Source organism: Tigriopus californicus, chromosome 10 (assembly GCF_007210705.1).
Source record: "Tigriopus californicus strain San Diego chromosome 10, Tcal_SD_v2.1, whole genome shotgun sequence".
NCBI classification, from domain to species: Eukaryota; Metazoa; Arthropoda; class Copepoda; order Harpacticoida; family Harpacticidae; genus Tigriopus; species Tigriopus californicus.
Genome location: NC_081449.1, coordinates 2,552,945 through 2,571,695, shown reverse-complemented (window position 1 = coordinate 2,571,695; position 18,751 = coordinate 2,552,945). Strand labels below are relative to the sequence as shown.

The 18,751-nt window shown below is 41.2% G+C and overlaps 1 protein-coding gene across 1 annotated transcript in view; it reads right to left on the bottom strand.

Annotated features, from left to right (window-relative positions):
- Positions 1 to 12,323, bottom strand: part of LOC131889614 (band 7 protein AGAP004871-like) — a 67,176-nt gene extending 54,853 nt beyond the window's left edge. The window contains exons 1-2 of the mRNA XM_059238752.1: positions 11,899 to 12,323; positions 10,880 to 11,336 (exon numbers count right to left, since the gene is read on the bottom strand). Of these exons, the coding sequence (XP_059094735.1) occupies positions 10,880 to 11,252 (373 nt within the window). The 5' untranslated portion in view covers positions 11,253 to 11,336; positions 11,899 to 12,323. The remainder of the gene's footprint in view (positions 1 to 10,879; positions 11,337 to 11,898) is intronic.
- Positions 12,324 to 18,751: the final 6,428 nt, after the last annotated feature.

The following is an 18,751-nucleotide window of genomic DNA, read 5'->3' as shown; positions in this document are numbered from 1 at the left end:
TTCATTGTTATTGCCAATAAAATTTAGAATTTGTTCAATATTAAAGAGCGACGAAAGACAGAAATAGATAGTCATAGGTCACGAAAACGACCTGATAGATGACGGTCACAACCATTTTTGAGGGAATATCCTTGTCATGTACAGTATCCGCAACCTTTCTTCAATATTCATGAGTATAAGTTTAGATAAAAGTAAGAACAGTCGCACGACAAAACCTTTCGTTAATTGTATCAAAATATTCTTCAATAAGACTTTTCCTTTCAAATATCATGGAAAACTGATATTGAAATTGGAATAGCATTTCAAAGTTTGTTGCATTTTGATACCTGGATGGCGGAGACAGAATCTTGTCTAAGAAAAGTGCTTAAACAAACAACAACTTTTGATAACTTTGGAGAAAATATTTTGAAAAATACTTTAAATATTTAACCTCTTTTTATACATCATTTGGTATTTCGCCTTCTTTGAAGTAAATGTCGTCAAGATATGTTCCCTCTACAATCTGTATTTTTTGTAGGCACTAATCATAAAATACAGACAGCTTAAATTGCAAAACGATTACAGGAAAGAATTAAAATCGACAGATAAAAATCACAAAACTTACAGACATAAAAAAATGCATGAAAGTCGGGGAAACGCAAATATTTTGGCCCGTTACACTAATCAAATTTCTGCTATGAAAATTAATTCTTATGAGAATGATTTATAGTTGTCATCAATTGAATAGAAACCAAAAGCCAGTTTTAAAACTAACTTTCAAGACCCTCTGCTCACACGTGGCTGGAAGGTAAGTTTCGAGTCAAATATCTATGAGGGGTATACGTCTTTGTTTTTCGTCGTGATTTTGTTCAGAAAAAGACAATTTTTATCCACGAATTAGAGTTTTATTCCTGGCTATGGCGCAATTGACTGTTTCAGTAGCAGTTTTTTTCTATTGTTTTAGAATACCTTGCCTTAACTACCTGAAGATGTAACGCATTTGTATTACAAACAAAAAAGCTGCTCGTTCTTTTATTCAAAATAATAATAAAAAAAAACAATTTGAAAAAATAATCAAAAGCAATAACAACTTAACCCCAGAATGGGCCCTTAGTCACCGATATGTGATACCACATGTATACATACATGCGAAACAATATTTCCAGTGAGGCTGTACGTACATATGTCTCAATAAAGATATTAATAGGAACTTGGCAACTATGCCTAAAAAGTATTTTGATTGTTAGACCAAAGAATACAATTAGTTTTCTTCATTTTTCCTTACTCCGCTATCTTTACTACAACGCTTGGTGTTTTGAGAAGATTCATCCAATAAATGTAATAATCAATTTGCCATTTCCTGTTTCCTGTTTCTGAATCCAAACTGACCACGGCGAATCTGGTTCATTGGAATATTTGGGTCTCCCAAAACAATGGAGACAATTGAATGGGGATGGGGTGGATCCAACATGTCATGATTGCGAGATATCATCCCGTCAACCACCGAATGGGGATGAGGGCAGGTGCATGTGTACGTATACGTAGATTCCAAAGAACCATGCATGTCAGCAATCCATCGGAAAAACTTGAAACGTAGATATTCTTTAATGCCATACCCTCTTCAGATCAAGATTTGGATCCCTCTCCCTCTCTATCTCCCTCGTAGGGCTTGACATCAGGGGGTGAATCTTCACAAGAAGATTCGTTCAAGAAAAAGACAGTCCGAAACAGTTTCTTTTGTGAAGACAAAGTTGCAGAATATGTCACACTTCAATGTACGACAGTCAGGGATGCCAAATGGAATTTCTGAATGAGAATTCGCTTTTACAAGTCATAATCCGCAACCCTGATTTTGGCAGCCAAAATGTAGCTCCCGCATCTTATTGCAATGGATCCCAATTCGTTCCACCATTTTCCCTTCTGTCCCCGTTCCAATCAGATTATGGTGATTTACTCAATTTGGAATTTGGAACCCAGATACACTTGGTGCATCCCCAATCAGGTTGATGCCTTTCATCGGTCATTGTCATCCCAAAGCAACTTGATGAAACACGTCGCAACGTGACTCTATGATGGAACATCTTGGGGGAAAGTCTCTTTTTGATCGTTATCCAGAAATGTACGTAGATGCGGTGATGTGATGACGTTTGATATTGACAATTTCTTGATGTGGTCCCAGGAGGATTGTTCTCCTCCAAATTGCAAGCAATTCAAGAGAAGGAGCCAGGATCTAAGTTTCTAAGCCAATGCATTGGCGTCTCTTGAGGAGTGGAGTCTGAAGGAAACAGATGGCACATCAAAGGCCACACTCATTAGATGAGGATATATAAGTACGTCAGGGCTCAAATTCAGGTTCCTGTGCAACCAGAATTGTACATGCCAAGTTAATGAATTAAAATTGATGACGATTCAAAAAGATGCTTGGGTGTTAACGTGATCGGACGAAATACTCATAAGCTGCCTGTACCCTCATAAAAATACTTTCTGCCCCGTCTGATTTTTCATGATGTATTTGACAGTATTTGTAACAACCCTGACGTAGAATGTCCTCGAAGAAAATTGGTGAGATTGGCAACGAGCAGGACATGAGGACTAGATCCCACCGGTCAATTTGTCCGGATTTGAGATGAAATTGCCTTGAGGAACAAATTTTCCGGCCGGCTTGACCCGTTCATCATCCAGTTGAAAAAAGTGCGCCCTATCCTCGCGTCAACCTCAGTTATCTCAATCTATATGGTAATAGATGTATACAAAAACTTAAGGAGTTCAGTTCAGAGGCTTGCAACAGGGAAATTGACCGACCGTCTTGAAAGTCACAAGTTTAGAGGTGTGATCCCAACTTGGCCTTCGAAATGGACCTGTCGTCTCTATGTTGGGAACAACTCTGGATTGGACATGAGTTGGGGTAAAGTGGATGAAAAGATACTCAATTAGACATAAAGAACGAAAGGGGGTTAGTTTGTCGAAGAGATGAGTCTAAAGGAGCGGCCTTTGGGGTGGAACGCATGGGATTGAGAGGTCACCGAGAGGAAAAGATATCGATTTCCATTAAGTTTAACCCAAGTTGGCACACACTCTCCGAATAGGAAGAACATGAACCACTGAAGGGAGGGGTACGCTTTGAGGGGGCATTCCTCTTCACTTGGTCCTCTTTTCTTCCTTCTGTCCCAATATGACACGGCTCCTTACGGCTTAAGTCAATGGACCAGAACTCCAAGAATGACTTCCACTTAAGTTAGGCTGAAAAATTGAATACGTTCCCATTGGAATGGAAAGCGGATCCTGATCTATTGGCCATATCAGTGTGGAGTTCCGTGTTTCCCCTCTTCCTTTTGATGGTGTGTGTAAAGTGAGGATGATGTCAACCCAAAGCGTCGGGATCTCAGAAGCCGGTTTGGGTCCAAATCGAGACAATGAATGATCACCGTGAATTGGCAGATGGACATCGGACCTCGTTTTTTTGCGCCTCAATAAAAGAACCCGTTTGAATGAAATGAGGGGCATCGGCGCTTTCTTTGTGCGAATTTCTTTCTTCTAAATCTGGGTCAAACCCGGACGAGGCTCGGAATGCTTGGAAATGTTCCATTCAAGTGGTCAAATGAACCTCGTCTAGCAACGTTCCCGATCCACGTTTCCAAGGGCTCCAATCAATCGCTACAATTATGGTGGAATGCATTGTACTCCAGTATATAGTGTACATCGGACTGTTCCCCCTTTTCCATTTCTTTACGCAAATATCCTCCCCACATTTGCCCATCCATCGGTTTGTTCCCCTCTCCACGCTCTGTGTACAGTAATCCCTCCCGACAAGTGATTCATCTCTATCATGCAATATAATACATTCATTCTTGATTTGGCATGGTGTAATTGCTCAAACCACCACGGTCCAAATACCTGACAACCTTCACAAGGGTGGCACCTTCAAAAGGCTACTTTTCAGTCGCTTTTTCCGGCACCGAAGGAACTCAAATACCCAAATGTTGCATCAATTCCACATTTCAAACTCTCTGTTGGTCAATCAAAAAGTGGTGAGGTTTTGACAAGACTCACTTAAAAGTGTAATTTATCATTAAGACCTTCCAAAAAATCCCCCCACCCCACCCCAACTGCACAACTTATGACGAGTAACGACGGCCCACCCGCCAAGTCAGGTCCTCAATTTCGCAGACTCTTTGCATATCGTTCCACCTTAGGAACACACAAGGGAAATGTTCCCTTCTTGGTCGCCCCAATACACGGAGGGAACTAACCAAGGAAAGAGGGAGGGAGAGATTACTACTTGTTTCTCTGGTTCGACGGACACAGGCTCAACACGGAACGAGCTACCTTCAACCCTTGGAGCCTCATTTTCAGTGCACAATGCCAGAATTCTGGCCAATCAAATAAGTCCATCCAACCCTCCAACCTTCGTTTACGTTCCATTGGATCCCTGAGCGCGAGTTTCGTCCGCAGATAATTATTGTTATGGTGTATTGGCATCTTGTAACAGCTTGACTTTCACTGAGCTCAATTGCACAGAGATTTTAGAAGTCACGAAAGTTTGGGTGTGAGGTTGGTAACTTTCGTTGTGAGGCCACCCACCCCAAATTTAGCAAACCCTCCGAAAGGGCTACTTGCCCTGCTTGCTTTCGCTCTCTCTTACTTGCATAATCATTTACCGTGAAATGGACCAACCCTTTCCGATGAGAAGCAAGGCAAAAGAGAGAGAGAGAGAGAGAGAAGGAAGAGGAAGATCAGGAGGCACCACATTAGAGACGGTTCCTTGCCAAAATTACCCTCTCAAAGGTAAGACCGCGTCATGATATTTGTGGGATCAAACTGGATGGATCCCTGGGCACCCTCTCATGATTTATTTAAGAGCTCCAGAGAAGCCATTCCTGTTCCACCCCTTTTGTATTGCGGGTTAAGCAGGCGAACTCAAACTTGGTTGACGAGACGAGTGGAAACAGAAAATATTCATGGCTTTGACCTTTCAATGACTAAAGGATCAATAACTCTTTAAATTTTACCATTTGGACCCAAAATGGTGGATTGTGAGGTATTGGTGTCTGACCAAAGGGTCGACGCCAACGTCGATCGTCTTCACTAGAGTCATGGGAAATATGATGAATATCTGCTTGCCAAATAGGTTTGCCAGATGAATGCTTGGCAATAACTTCTTAGCTTTGTTCCCATTGTGTTTTGTAATGAATGACTTGACCTGTTTGGAGAGTTCTAGGCAGAAGGGTCCGTCCGCAAATCTAAGTCTGCTCTGCTATATTGTATTACTGTAAGTTCACATAAAAACAAAACAAGGTAAATGTGCAACTTTTTCTCTCTCCTTTTCATACACGGAGTCCTAATCGATCATCGGCTTTCAACATAAACATGGTTGTTGTGTTTGTACTCGCAATTGCCATTTCAAGAATGTAAATCTAGAACCAATAAATGGATCCATGAGAAACTCGCCATGTGCAATTGTTTTCATATTCCAAAATATTTTTTCATGGGGAGGCCAAACGCCTAGGGGTAAAACCCTGAACCAGCATATGAGATTTTGAATATCACTGCAACCAGACACGAAAAGCTTTTCCCCCTATTTTGAAGCGCTCTACCAGTTACGGTAACCAAAAGAGAGACTCTTTAAACATTGAAGACTTTATTTTTTGTAGCATGTCAAATCATGTTGTTATAGTAAATTTAGTTTTTTTTTTGTTGACGATAATTTTTCAGACTAAAGTCCTAGATCATTGTTTTTTTTTATTTTAGAAGGTATATAACTTTTGACCACTTTAGCAAATTAAATAATCATTATCCGAAATAAAGCCAAATTTCTAAATGTAAGGTGGAAAAATCTTGCCATGGAAGCGTAGTTCCGCAAGCAAAAGTAAGTGCAATTCTATAGAGCGAATATATCGATTAATTTTTTTAAACTATGATTCCTTGGTTTCTAAGTGTAGAGGTTTGCATTACTACTAAGGACAAAAAAACGACACTAATGTTTGTGAAGCTTTTGTCCATGGTTATATCCCCATCTTAAAAAGCTAGCCCAATTATAGTTTATGAGAAGAAGTTATTACTTCATTAATCTTGGCTAATAACTTACGCTTGACGAAAGATACGCCATTTATAGGACATGAAGTGCTTTATTCTCTTTCGACGACATTCACCCTCTCTTTTTTCCCCTTTCTCTCTCCGTTGGCGTTGAAAATCCTTTTTGTCTTGTTAGCTAGCTGTCATTGTTCCTCTTAACAACCAGCTTGTATCATAAAATCTAATCTGGTCTGGCAACCAAAAACCAAGATGGTGAACTCAGACTTCTTTAGGAAACGAACCTTGATTCAAAGGCACCAATCTCAATAATATACGTAGGAAATTCTTTGACTGACTTCGTTTCATGCGGGGATTGTTCCTTTTGTTTAAAGTCACGCAAATAACGAATCCCATGGCCTTACCTGGACAGCTTAACCTATCACCATCTGAGATTAAGATTTGTACTTGACATTCCTCTTTGTCGCGTTGAAAAGCAGTCGTCACTTATTATTATTGTGGGTCCTATCGTATGCAAAATGTTCGATCGGTCTGTTCCAAGACATCTTTTGACATAATCAGGTCAGAAGGTCCCTTGTTATTCCACAATGTCAAATGGAAGACTCTCATCCGGATCCTCTTGATGGAGACGTTGGTGTTAAAGGACCTTTGACATTGAAGACAAATAGAACAACAACCATAATAAAGTGGATAAAAGGGAATACTTCCCCTTGAGAAGACAAGTACTGTCGGGCCTCAAACGGGGCTTGTCAAATTGACCTCTGATCAAAAGAGTTTCCCAAGGACAAAAAAAGAATGTCACAGCAGAGCTGATTCAAGCCAACATAACCATGCCATAAAGCAATTGGTTCGTGTTGGTTTTATATCAAGTTACAAAATAATTGGCAAGTAAAGCGTTGCATTGATTACGCTATTCCATTTGTTTTGCATGTGGCTCTCATCAAACCAACTTTAAGTCTCGACTCATATCAAGTTTTACAGATTTGAAAATAACGCACAAACAACTAAAATTCATAATACATATTTGTTAAAAGTCGTTTTTAGTAAACTAAAACTAAAAGCAATGAATGCCATTGCAATGACACATTGTCTGATTAAGATTTGACTAACACTAGCTCCGACTTCCCAAGGTGTGTCATGTCACTTGATGGTAATTCCTGAGCCAGTATCTTAGGATTATCTGCCTTTCCCACCCACTCCTCCTTCTGGCCAGCCATCTTTGAGCACTCATACCCCATTCCACCCCTAGATTGTTCCTGGAACAGTTGCTTACCACCAAATAAGTGGAAAGAGCAACTCAGGGGGGAAGAAGATCGCTTTTCACGATTACCATATTCAGGCCAGTCCCAGAAATATCTTATCTCTCTTCATCATAATTAATTACCCCGTCGGGGAAAAGGGGGTTGATACCGTCGTCGTCCATTGGTGGGTGGACAAAATTGGGACCGAAGACAAACGAGGAAACTTATGGACATGACCTCGTTAACATACAATTTTTCACTTGAGCGATGGACTGCTGTGTTTGAACATCTTTTTATCTACATCCACGATGAAGGAACATGGAATTACTAGACTCAGTTGGAACAGTCACTTTGTGTAAGGTAGGCCATTAAGAACCTCTTGCACCAAACACTCCGTACAAATTGAACTAGATTTCGCAGCCTCCCCTTACGTTTCAGAAATACCGTATGGCTTGTTTCATGCCCATTTAGAAATGATTTACAGCCCAAGCATTCGGTTCAACCACCTTCATTCAGATTCTTCTGAGGCACTGCCTTCGATTGAACGAGTGCAAACATCCCCCCTGTTCCATGGACCAAGGGGTTCTAGGGGGAGGGGGAGAGAGAGAGAGAGATTGTAATTCTTCTAGAGGTCTCAACTAGCTTCATTTCAATCTACGGAATGGATCTTGCCACCCTCTGTCTTTTGTGCTCTCCTTAGACCTTAAGAGGACGTTTGTCAGGCAACTAAAAAACTAATCAATTAATACTCCAAGTACGAGTACGTAAACTGTTTCCGATCTGGGGACTTGGGGAAGAAGGGCGAACGAACCCGATCTCTCTTTTTCACGTCCTCATAGTTCATTGTAACAGTGTTACTTTTGTGTCTCCCTTGAGGGCTTTGCTCCAGGGCACATAATACTTATCCCTTGGATCTCCTTGAATTTTCCCGTCCACTTTTCTCTTGTCTTTGCAAAAGTTGTAAATGGAGACCACCCTTCCGGATCCACGTCTACTTTCGACAGCATTTTTACCACCCTCAAAGAGAAGAGCAGGACGGGTAATTTACTAGATCAACTCTGTCATCTTGTGACAAGAGGGGTGATTTTGTCCCCAGTTTGCTCTGCTTATTGCACTTCTCTTGAGACCCATTGATTTCCTTGTTTGACGAGAGGGAGAAATTTGGACACGTCGAAATCGAAGGAGCAACATCATTTGGGCTTACTTACAAGCAAGTCCAAGGAGATATTCAATTTGAGCGCACTTACTGGAGCCGCGGGGAGTTTTCGAAAATTGTGTATCCTTAGCCTTATTACACTCTGTCTGTTTGCAGTGGTGGGCATTGTTAATAGAATACGTTAACGGCGTTTTTGAATGGATGATGTGATGGCTGGCTTTGCTAGTTGAGGAATTTTCACTCTTCAGCCCTAGTACCCCGCCCCGAAAAAGCATTTATAAATATATATTGGATAAAAGTGAAAAGGTGCGGATTAACGATTTACAGTCCAAGTTATGTCATTAATGTTTCTCGTTTTCTTATAAGTTACGAGACGGAACCGGAAGAAACCATTTTGACATCTAGTTGCAAAAGAAAAGAAACAAAGTGCAAAGGCCTATTTCATTGAAGTGTTACCAGATTGACAATTCAGCATAACTTATCTTGTCCTTAAACACGAATTCAATGTAATAATATCCGATTACAGAAATGTCAACCTGCTAATCTAATAACTATCGATTAACGATATGGTGCCCACCATTGCCAAAATCGTATCTTATTGTGATCTGAGGTTCGGACATAAACATTTTTTTATCAGCTCAGTGTTGTTAGCAATCTTCATGATTGAATTGATTACTGATAAAGTACTAAGCATGAAATGACAAACTGAACAGAGTAGCCAAAGTCTCACAAAAAGGGTTAAATAGGGTGCCAAGATTGCGCCTCTTTTCGACACTCAAGCTCCATTGTCTAAGAATCCTAGAGGCAGGATCAAACTTGTTGTTTTCAGGGGTGGTTCTGGATATACCTAGTTGGAAGGCAGATAACGAGCTTGAGTTCCCCCTGGCTCAACGTCTCTGTATGGAACTCCTGAGCTTTCTGAGAAGATCCCTAATAAGTAGCCATTTACGGAGGGGCTGATGTGTTTATGCTCTGCGTTTTAGAAAGTGGAACACATGACCACCGAGCAGGACCAGCAAAGTTTTCCCAAGCCAAGCGAGACAAGGATTGTACGACAAGAAAGAAATTTCGCCATCCCAAGCACAAGAAAAGTGGGATATTCCCATGACACTTTCCTTACCTACCCATGGGTCATTCTAGTTTTGGTTTTAGAGAAACCATTTGTTTTGGATTCTGGTTGACAGATGAGAGAGAACTCCCCCTTATGCATAATATTTCACGTTTTCCCCAATTTTCTTATGAATCCCCTTAGGCTCCCCAAGTTGTCATCAGCCCACCTTATAATACTCTAGTCTGCAAAATAGCCACAGGGATGATGACGGCCCTTTTTTGGATGGGGGTGGTTGGTACACAGGCTACACACCGTATATATAGCACAATACAGTAATATACTGTACCGCGTACATATACGGAAGAGAAAAAGTAGATGGGGGAGACTCTCCAACCTCCTTCAGCATTTTTCTTTGATGCATTCCTCAGGACAATCAAGGAGGGGAAGGACGTTGACAGAAATGCCATTTTCCGCACCTTTCTCTTCTTTGGCATGGGAAGTGAATGCTTGGCAAGAAGTCGACCATAGACTCCTAGCATAGAACTGTCCAGTGAGTGCTCGCCATCGCATGGCAAAGTATGGGAATGTCAATAGTGACGATGATCTCTCTGGAAGTTATCCGCTTCCTTGTTCTGCCACCCAAACGAGTTTGAAAGGACTTTTCTGGCCCAAGACAGTTGGTCGAGGGTGACAAGGGAAGAACAATTTGGTATTCTTCAGGGTGTCTCCGTCGGTTGCTTCCAGGGAAGGGAGACTTGATCAATTTCCTTTTGAAATGGTTTGAGACCCAGAGACAGTCTGATTTGGTCGAGGTTGGTTTTTTTCTATCTAAGGGGGTGGAGGGAGCAGTTTGAGGGCTCGTTCGACTTCGTTGCAGAATTGTTGATGTGAAATGAGGGAGAGGGGAGTTTTGACAATCGTCATAATGCATAGTGTGTCAACCAGCAGACCAACTAACCCAGTGTGTGCCACATTCATGTGGAACTCGCCACGATAGAGGGACAGGAATTGACAAAGGGATGAGATACAACAATGTATTGGACTTCACGAGTTTCACTCGATATCTATTCAGATTCTGTGGAATATGACGAGCGTTAAATGGAGATTCCTTTGGAGCGTCTCTTTCTTAAAAGAACCTGCCCTAGGTTTCCAACATTGCCATTCAACCAATTCTATGTACGTGGTAGAAGGGGTTCTTTTTGTAAGCCCTCGGAATAACAACAGGACCCAGCCATGATTTCCAGCTCAAGGGCTGTGTCGATCTTAGACTTTAAGATTCAGCTGAATATTTTTTTTTTTTTAAATGAGCCAGCCCGAATCTAATTCATTTCGATATCAGAATAGCATCTAAATTTTAACGCATCTCCCTTTTTGTTTTTGTCAACTACTTAATATCTCATCAAATATCCATGTTTCACTTACCTATTTGACAATTGTCCTCCAAGCACGCGCCCATATACTCATTGACAATCGCACTGAATTTGGGCGGTTTCCGGATCCCATGTTGCGAATAAAGGCTTTGAGCACTGGACTGGTCCAAATTAGTCCCGCCATGAAAAGTGTGCAAAATGACATCACCCGTACTCGACACGATTTGATGCGGCTTTTTGGGCCCAGGTCCTTGGGCAGAAATAGCTTGTCTCTGATCTGGTGAGCCCACGCCCAAATTAACTGGCACGCTTAAAGTGTCCGCCTCAGGAAATGGGACGGAATTGGAGGCTCTCCGGAAATCCTCGTCATCCACTGGAACGACTGGCCCGAGGATCTCGCCTTCCATGTGAAGAGAGCTGAGCATGTTTGTTATCTTCTTATGATTGAACACAATTAGGGGTAGAGCAGCGAGAATTGTCTAAGACGTCATCCACTAATTCACTTTAAGCTTCAAAAGAGAGGGTGAGAATGCATTTATGGGCTTCAAGATGAATCTGAATGCTCATTTCTAAAACGGGCCATGAATCTTCTCTAAACGTCTACCACCCTTGATCATTACGGTTTTAAGCAATGAAAAAGGGAGGAGCTGTAGTTTTGTGGCTTGAACTTCTTGTAAACATATTTTTGAGTGTGTTATGGCCAAAAATAGAAGGGGACCTTTATTTTAATGGGACTCAGATTTTTAATCAAAAGCAATATTTGGTGGTTCGTGAAATTGACATGGACAACAACTTCTCGTTGGAAGAAGTCCTTGACTCATTCCATGGTGCCAACGAATAAGATGGGGTGGGAAAAAAGTTCGATTTTTCTTTGCATCAGGATAAGATCTGCTCCCCAAATGAAGAAAGTTTGACATCCTCAGGTCTTTTGAAGATCCCAAGAGATTGACTGCTGGGAGGAGCATTCTTAGCTCACAATTTCTCACTTGACTAAGCCAAAATAATCAATCCCAAAGAAGAAGAGGAACTCTTCCCATAAATGCAACCACCCACTCAAACAGTGAATATTACCCTTCAAACCATTTCGTACCACTGATGATCTCGTGGCGGCAGTAACGATGATGATGATGATTTGAGTTTTTCTTGCCCCATCGGCTCCAAGGGTCGAAAGGGGTGATTGACGTTCAGTGGACCCCCTCTCTGCCTTCCTTTACCCTTTCATACACACTTGTTATTATTAATATGAAGTGTTCCCATGCATTCAAAGTCAGGAAAGCCGAAGAGTAGAGTTTTGGGGGGATTGATATCCACCCACCAACACTTCCGATTCGTGTGGTTCCAACGGCACTGAAGCACTACCCTCCGCCGCACGCTATCCACAACATGACTCACTTTGTTCGTAACGCACTCTTCCCCAAGATCCTAGCCGTGAAGTGATGATGTGTTCTTTGTTTTGGGAAGAGTCTTCTAAATAACACTCACTCGACTCGTGGAAATGGTTCCATGTTCCGCGAACCACATATCAAGCTTGAATGGTACCAGAATCGGACAAAATGCCGAAAAAAGACCGGTAAAGGAGAACGACTGGAGCGAGGGGAAAAGAAGGAGGAAGAGACCGGTAAGTTGTTCCACTTGGAACCGAGCAGTTTGTTGTACTCAGACCGGAGGAGAGGGTTCGTTCGTATAGTGGAAGTGCTGGCGTTGACTTGCGGGAGTTTGGCTATTGGAACAAGGCTGTGGTAAAACCAAATATCAAGCATGTTGACTGGACATGCTTCTAGGTATTTTGGAGAGAGAGAGAGGTTTGCTATCTTTTCGGTGGTTGTAATCTACGGATATTTATATAACACATTCAACCTAGTTTCTACCCTCATGCACTTGACTAAAGCTGGTTTTGCTCTTCGCCGTAGAATTGCCTTGAGTAAATGAAGGAGCAGGAATAAAATGGTCCAAACCGCAGCTAAATAAAACAGTTGGCATTGGTGTCAGTATTCAAAAAACCTTTTTTTTAAGTCAGTTATCGTCGATTGTCCTATGTGATCTGGGTCATTTAAATGGAACTTCTAATGCTCCCAAAAAGAATCTTTTTTACGCCACTTTGACCAATGGCGATGAATTGCAGGTACCGTAAAAACGTTTTATTCGTAAAACCTTACAGCACCTAGGTCAAAAAGCCTTTTGCATATTCACGGACTTCTAGAAATGACTTTCCGCCAAATCGGCCGGCTCTTGGTCATAACGACTCTGAGCTTTGTTCAAATTTAACTAATAAAATAACTAATGTAAATATCTTCAATTAAAGGTAGTTCATTTTTATATCGTTTACTCATAAAGTGCATCGTGTCAAAGTTATTTTGTCCAAATCTTACTTAGCTCACCAAGAGCAGGCCGAAAATTCGAATTTTACTTATAGTTTCCTACACAACTTTGTACATTTCTTCTGAGCTCCCTAAGGATAGGTTTGGGCTAAAATTTGGCCAAGTTCATCTATTTAACCAGATATTGTGGTCCTATCAAGTGCTTGTTTGGAATAAGATGATCGTTTTAGGAGATGAGAAATTTTGGCTTCCGTTCGCAATCCACACCTCTAGTAGTCCGTGGCATATTTTATATTTTGGGGTGAGGAATGGGTCAAAACAACCTTTTTGCGAATATCCTTAGCGAGTACTTAATTTACCGATCTAGTGATGTTCTTTTCCTCTTGCCTTGGGATGTTGGATAGAAGCGGAACAAAAGGAAGACTCGAGTTTAAAATGTTTCTTTTGTGGACTTATCAACCGCTTTTGTGAATGTGAAAGAACGCAAAAGTATTGCTGGAATATGAATTTGACTTTATTGAAGTATAATTTAAAGGAATTCCAATTGGGGAAATTTGCTACCACTGGAGCAAAGTTTACTTAAAACACCCCGCCTTTATGGGCCAGAATTTTGGGTCAAGGAGAGGGTATCTAGACATTGACAATATCTGTACACGGTTGTATGAACTACACTTAAAAAGATTTTGCTCAAATGACAAGACTTCTAGTTGCGTTCTCCATTGTTAAAACAACACAAGTATCAACTGTGATAAACTATGCATCATTAAAAGTTGCTCTGATTAATATACATTTAATCCACTGAATACCTATTAGAAGATAGCATTTTTGAAAGCATAATACATAGATATTGTGTGTATCCTTAGTTACGTTTTCAATTGAAATTTCATAAAAATTCATCCAGCAGACGCTAAGATAATAAATACCCCTCAAAGGCTGTGCTTTCCACCAAATCTTTTTTTCGTTTGGTTTGGTTTTTCACGGGCTTTACTAACCGCTACAGGGAGTGTTATCCCGGTACTATTCAAATGAAAGGTTACATTTTGTCTATTTTTTAACTTTTAATCTTTATATGATATTTGGTCCACCAACGAGTTTGAGTTGGCAGACCGAGCTAGTCGTTGAACGTAGGGTTGATCTGGAATGCTATCTAAAAATTTGTCCAAGTCTGACTTGAAAGATGCAAACGGATCAACAAGGCCTACGTTTTCCCTTCGAATATTAAAGGGAAGCAAATTAAACAATGAAGAAGCCCGAGAAAGAAGAGATGTGGACTTCATTGTTCGAACTAGCCTGGATTCTCGAGGGCTTGAATGGGCTCTCAAAACGCACATTAGGCCTCTACGGTCACTAGGTCACTAGAATTGACCCTAAATTCTGGGTTGGGACAAAGCCCATGAATGCCTTTGAAGACGTACAGTATCAGATACCTTCTCTGAGCACTGTACATAGAGTCCCAACTAATATCTCCCAATATTAGAGCTCTCTCATTCCTGTGATGTTCCTAATGAAACAAATTTGGACTTGTTCGACCTTTGGCAAACCTGTTGAACACATTGGAGTCCTAATGGGTGAAACATATTCAAGATGTGGCTGAACAATCGATTTAGACAGATTTCTCATCGTGATGCTATCACAGGACTTAAACATGCGATATATCCAACCCCACATTTGAAAAGCTTCGACTGGATATGCTCATCGAAGTTTCCATTATTTTGGAGGACTGCACCTAAACCTTTCATAGATGAGACCTACTCAATATCTTTACCTCCATTATCTACGTGTGAAGTATGCAAAGAAGTTGACCCAAAGGTCATTGAGCAGAATTTCAATCCGTTCAGGGCCACACAGGGTGCGTCAGAAAGAACAAGACTTTCGGACCAAAAAGTTTGAAGGGGTATAAGGTGCAAGCTCTTGTGAAATTAGTCAACTTAAGCTATAAATCATCCCTGCTCTTTGGGTTCATTTATGTCTCCAGATGATGACGGAACACAGAGCAATTGTTGAGGCTGAATAGGGAGTTGATGCCCCTGTAGGTGTGGGCAAGTGTGACTTTTTTGGGGCAGAATTTTGTTTTGCACGCTTTGGTTGTAATTCGCGGTGAAATAGAGTAAGATAACATTGCCTGATAAAGAGCAATATTAGACTTTTGGTCCTTGATTAAAAATGGTTTATGCACGGCCTTAGAAAAGGCCTTTGCTTTGGTTGTTGTGAGGACCAGGGTTCCGTGTTATTTTAATAGAAACATTCCGCCTTGGTCCTCTCCCCACTTCTAGCTTATAATTTGCAATTCTACTTGCCACCATATCCACGAAATTGGCAGCAGAAAGGTGGAATTCTCCAGACAGGGTTGGACGACTCTTTTGCTGGTTCTAGGATCCCAAATAAAGTCTTTACGGTAGAATGTTTGGATACAATCCGAAAGACATATTGACCCAGCTTTATTCCCGCTCTTTTCTGGGCCCTAAAATCCAATTTTCTTGAAATCCAAGGGTTGTAAATTGGTTTTCAGCTTGATCAAAGGCAAATCTCTTTTGGTCTGAATGAAAGATGATTGTGCCAACATGCAAGCCTTTAATTGTGAATAGGATAACCTTAGAGCAGACACTATGAGTGCTTCACATTTATTCATCAGTTAGAGGCTTTCCCTCCTCCTAAAACGTGACCAGCTGACGAATTTGATGATTTGTCCAATGGGAAACTTCAGCATTTTGATCTGACCCGCCACCACCCATAAATGTCATCCTGGATTTTCTTCTAGACTTTTTCACTCCTCGTGTGAATCAAAAAGTGTATAAAAGTCCACAACAACCCACTATTTAAATGAACAATCGTTTTTCATAGGCTTTTCATGCCAAAAAATGCATTTCAGCTTATCCCAGTGACCTTAAAAACCTCTGATGCAGAAAGGTCCGCGAGGAGGAGGACAGCAAAGGCTTCCTAATTTGGCGTTTGCCGTGGTTAAAATCAGGTTTTGAAGTTTAATTTTTCATCATCTACTTTCCGTCTAACCCACATCTGTCCGATTATTTTCTGTCTTGTCTTGCTAGCTCATTTATATCCGGATGTGGAACATAAATAGCTACCAATGTTGTTCTTTCTGTCGCACCGGGTACCTTATTACTCTCAGTTACCCATGAGTAGATTCGATCCAAGTCCTTTGCAAGGCTACTAGAATCTTGGCTATTCCTACCAGAAACTAACTGAGTGTCGTCAGCAAAAGAAGAGAGACTGGTAGAAAAGCTAAGCTTTTGAAGCGGGTCAGGAACTATTATAAAAAGAAAGGGCCGTGAGATGGAGCCTTGGGGAACACCTGACTTGACATCATGTTTGTCACTAAATGACCCTTCAACCCTAATTATTTGCTTCCTATCATGAATGAAAGATTTTAAAACAAAGTTTTTGGCAATTACTTCAAGCATAGCTAGGTCTTTTTTCGATCTATTTTACTGCAAAATCCAACCTTCAAAGTGTAATAACCAGGGGTCGGAAAAAATATTTTTTTGGGTTAGATTGATTTTTGATTTTTTTGGCCATTCTGGGGCAGAAAAACTTTCACGAATTTTAACCATAATATAATCAACGTAAACCCGAAGATTGTCGGGGAAATTGAAGTGTATTTGTCATGTTTAGGCGAAATGTAGGAAAAATACCCGGTGGAAAGAATTTCAGGGCTACTTTAGCCATGTCTGACAATGTTTGCCCACAGTCAAAGATTTATTTGACCTTGAATCCCAAGTTTTCATTAAGAGGAGCTACTGAGCACACACATTCAGGCTATATTGCAAATGATTGAATTTTAGCCTAAAGACGATTGGTAACCTTCCCACCGTTTTCACCAAAACAATGCTCAAAAATGCATGTGAGCACAGTCCAGATGTCAGAGCCAAAACTAAGGGCCTGCTGAAGACCGGCAAGAGGCCCAGGGAAGTGGGTGAGCCTTTTGGTATCCGTCCTTGGACCCTTGATGAGTGGAGAACTTCACTAAAAAAAAAAAAACTAGCCAGATATTGATGAAAATTTACGTCAGTGAATAACTAAGAGCGCTAATGAAATTGGTGGTTTGTTTTTGTGGACTTCCATACCACTATTGGTAATGGAATCCCCAGCAGCTCAAGACGGAAAAGGTATTGATTTTATTTGATTTTATATTCAAATAATACTTGATCCACCAGCAAACCAGAGTTGGCGGATCTGGCTGGCCCTGATTGTAGATTGATCAATAGTTTTGGTCAAGAACTTGTCCAAGTCTGACTTCAAAGATGCTACCGGATTGACACCTAACCCATGCGGCATATTTAACTTGACGAAATTTGAAGGGCCTCGCCCGGCCAGCGAAGCCAGCCATCACATCGGCCTTATACTTTGTTTCCGATAGGCAGTGTCGTGTCCGTATCAGTCTGGTTCTCCGTCTGTGCGTAGGGTTAGCGTCTAAAAGGTTCCTTGAGAAAGGTCGGGGAGGAGATTCGAACCGGGGGCCTCTCTCGCATTAGGAAACTGCGCTAACCACTACACCACATCCCCTCCAAAAACTATTGCGTAATACAGTAAATCACTAAATTTAGAGATCTTGACTAGAACACTGGCCTGACATTTGACTAGTTGAAGGCTTCCAAGGTTTTATCAAACATCACGACACCAGGGCTTGTCCAAATAAATTATCCTTGTGGATCACATCCATCTGCCGTATCACGGGCCGTCCTCAAGTAACCGCTTGTCTTCCGTCGAATTTGGGCCACACGCTGCATCCACAGACCTACGACGCGACCGCGGACCTTAGCTGCGACCACAGATCTTGGCCGCATCCCTTGATGTTCATGACCTGCCGAGGCCGGGGTGGGAGGCAGGATCTGGCGAAAATGGCGGCTTCAACCGACTGGCCCATGTTGCATTGGCATGTGGACGGTGTATGAATGATATTTATTGCCGAGAGATGGAGGTAAATAAAGTTGAATGGAAAGGAGCTATGGCCAGTAATGAGGGATGTGGAAGAGTCATGAATGAAATTACAACGGATACTAGCATACAACACGCATGAGGCCAAATTGAGCCATATCCTATAGTATGTTTAAAATGTCCGGCAAATTTGGCAGTTAATACTAAGTGTTGGATTTCAGTTCTAATCCATCACAACTATTTTAATCCGATCTTCATGCCTCAAACTATAACTTTGCACTGCTTTCTAAACGTTGAGAAGTAATTCCGAAACTAAAGGTAGGTTTCGTTTTTTCGAGTATTCAAGTTCCGCGAGAAAAGAAGTTTGTAGTGTGGAACCCTCCTTTATCGTCGGCCTCGGGACGGAGCCAAATTGACAATATGTCCGGATGTTCTCTATCAGGTGAATAACGGCGTTAAATACGCAAATAGATACGGGTGTTTAAATGATATATACTCAAAAGAAGCTCCAATTTTTGAAACTTTATTTTTATTTCCAAGGAAACTATCATGGAAGGCTTTGGAAGCAGATTCGAACTCATGACCAAGTTGAATTCGGCTTGGGTGGCAGCCAAATGAACAAGCAGGGGGACCAGATATTTTCGTGTTCTGTTTTTGTTTTCAATATCTTATTCACAAGAAAAGTTAATATATTTTAAAATTTCACGCAACAA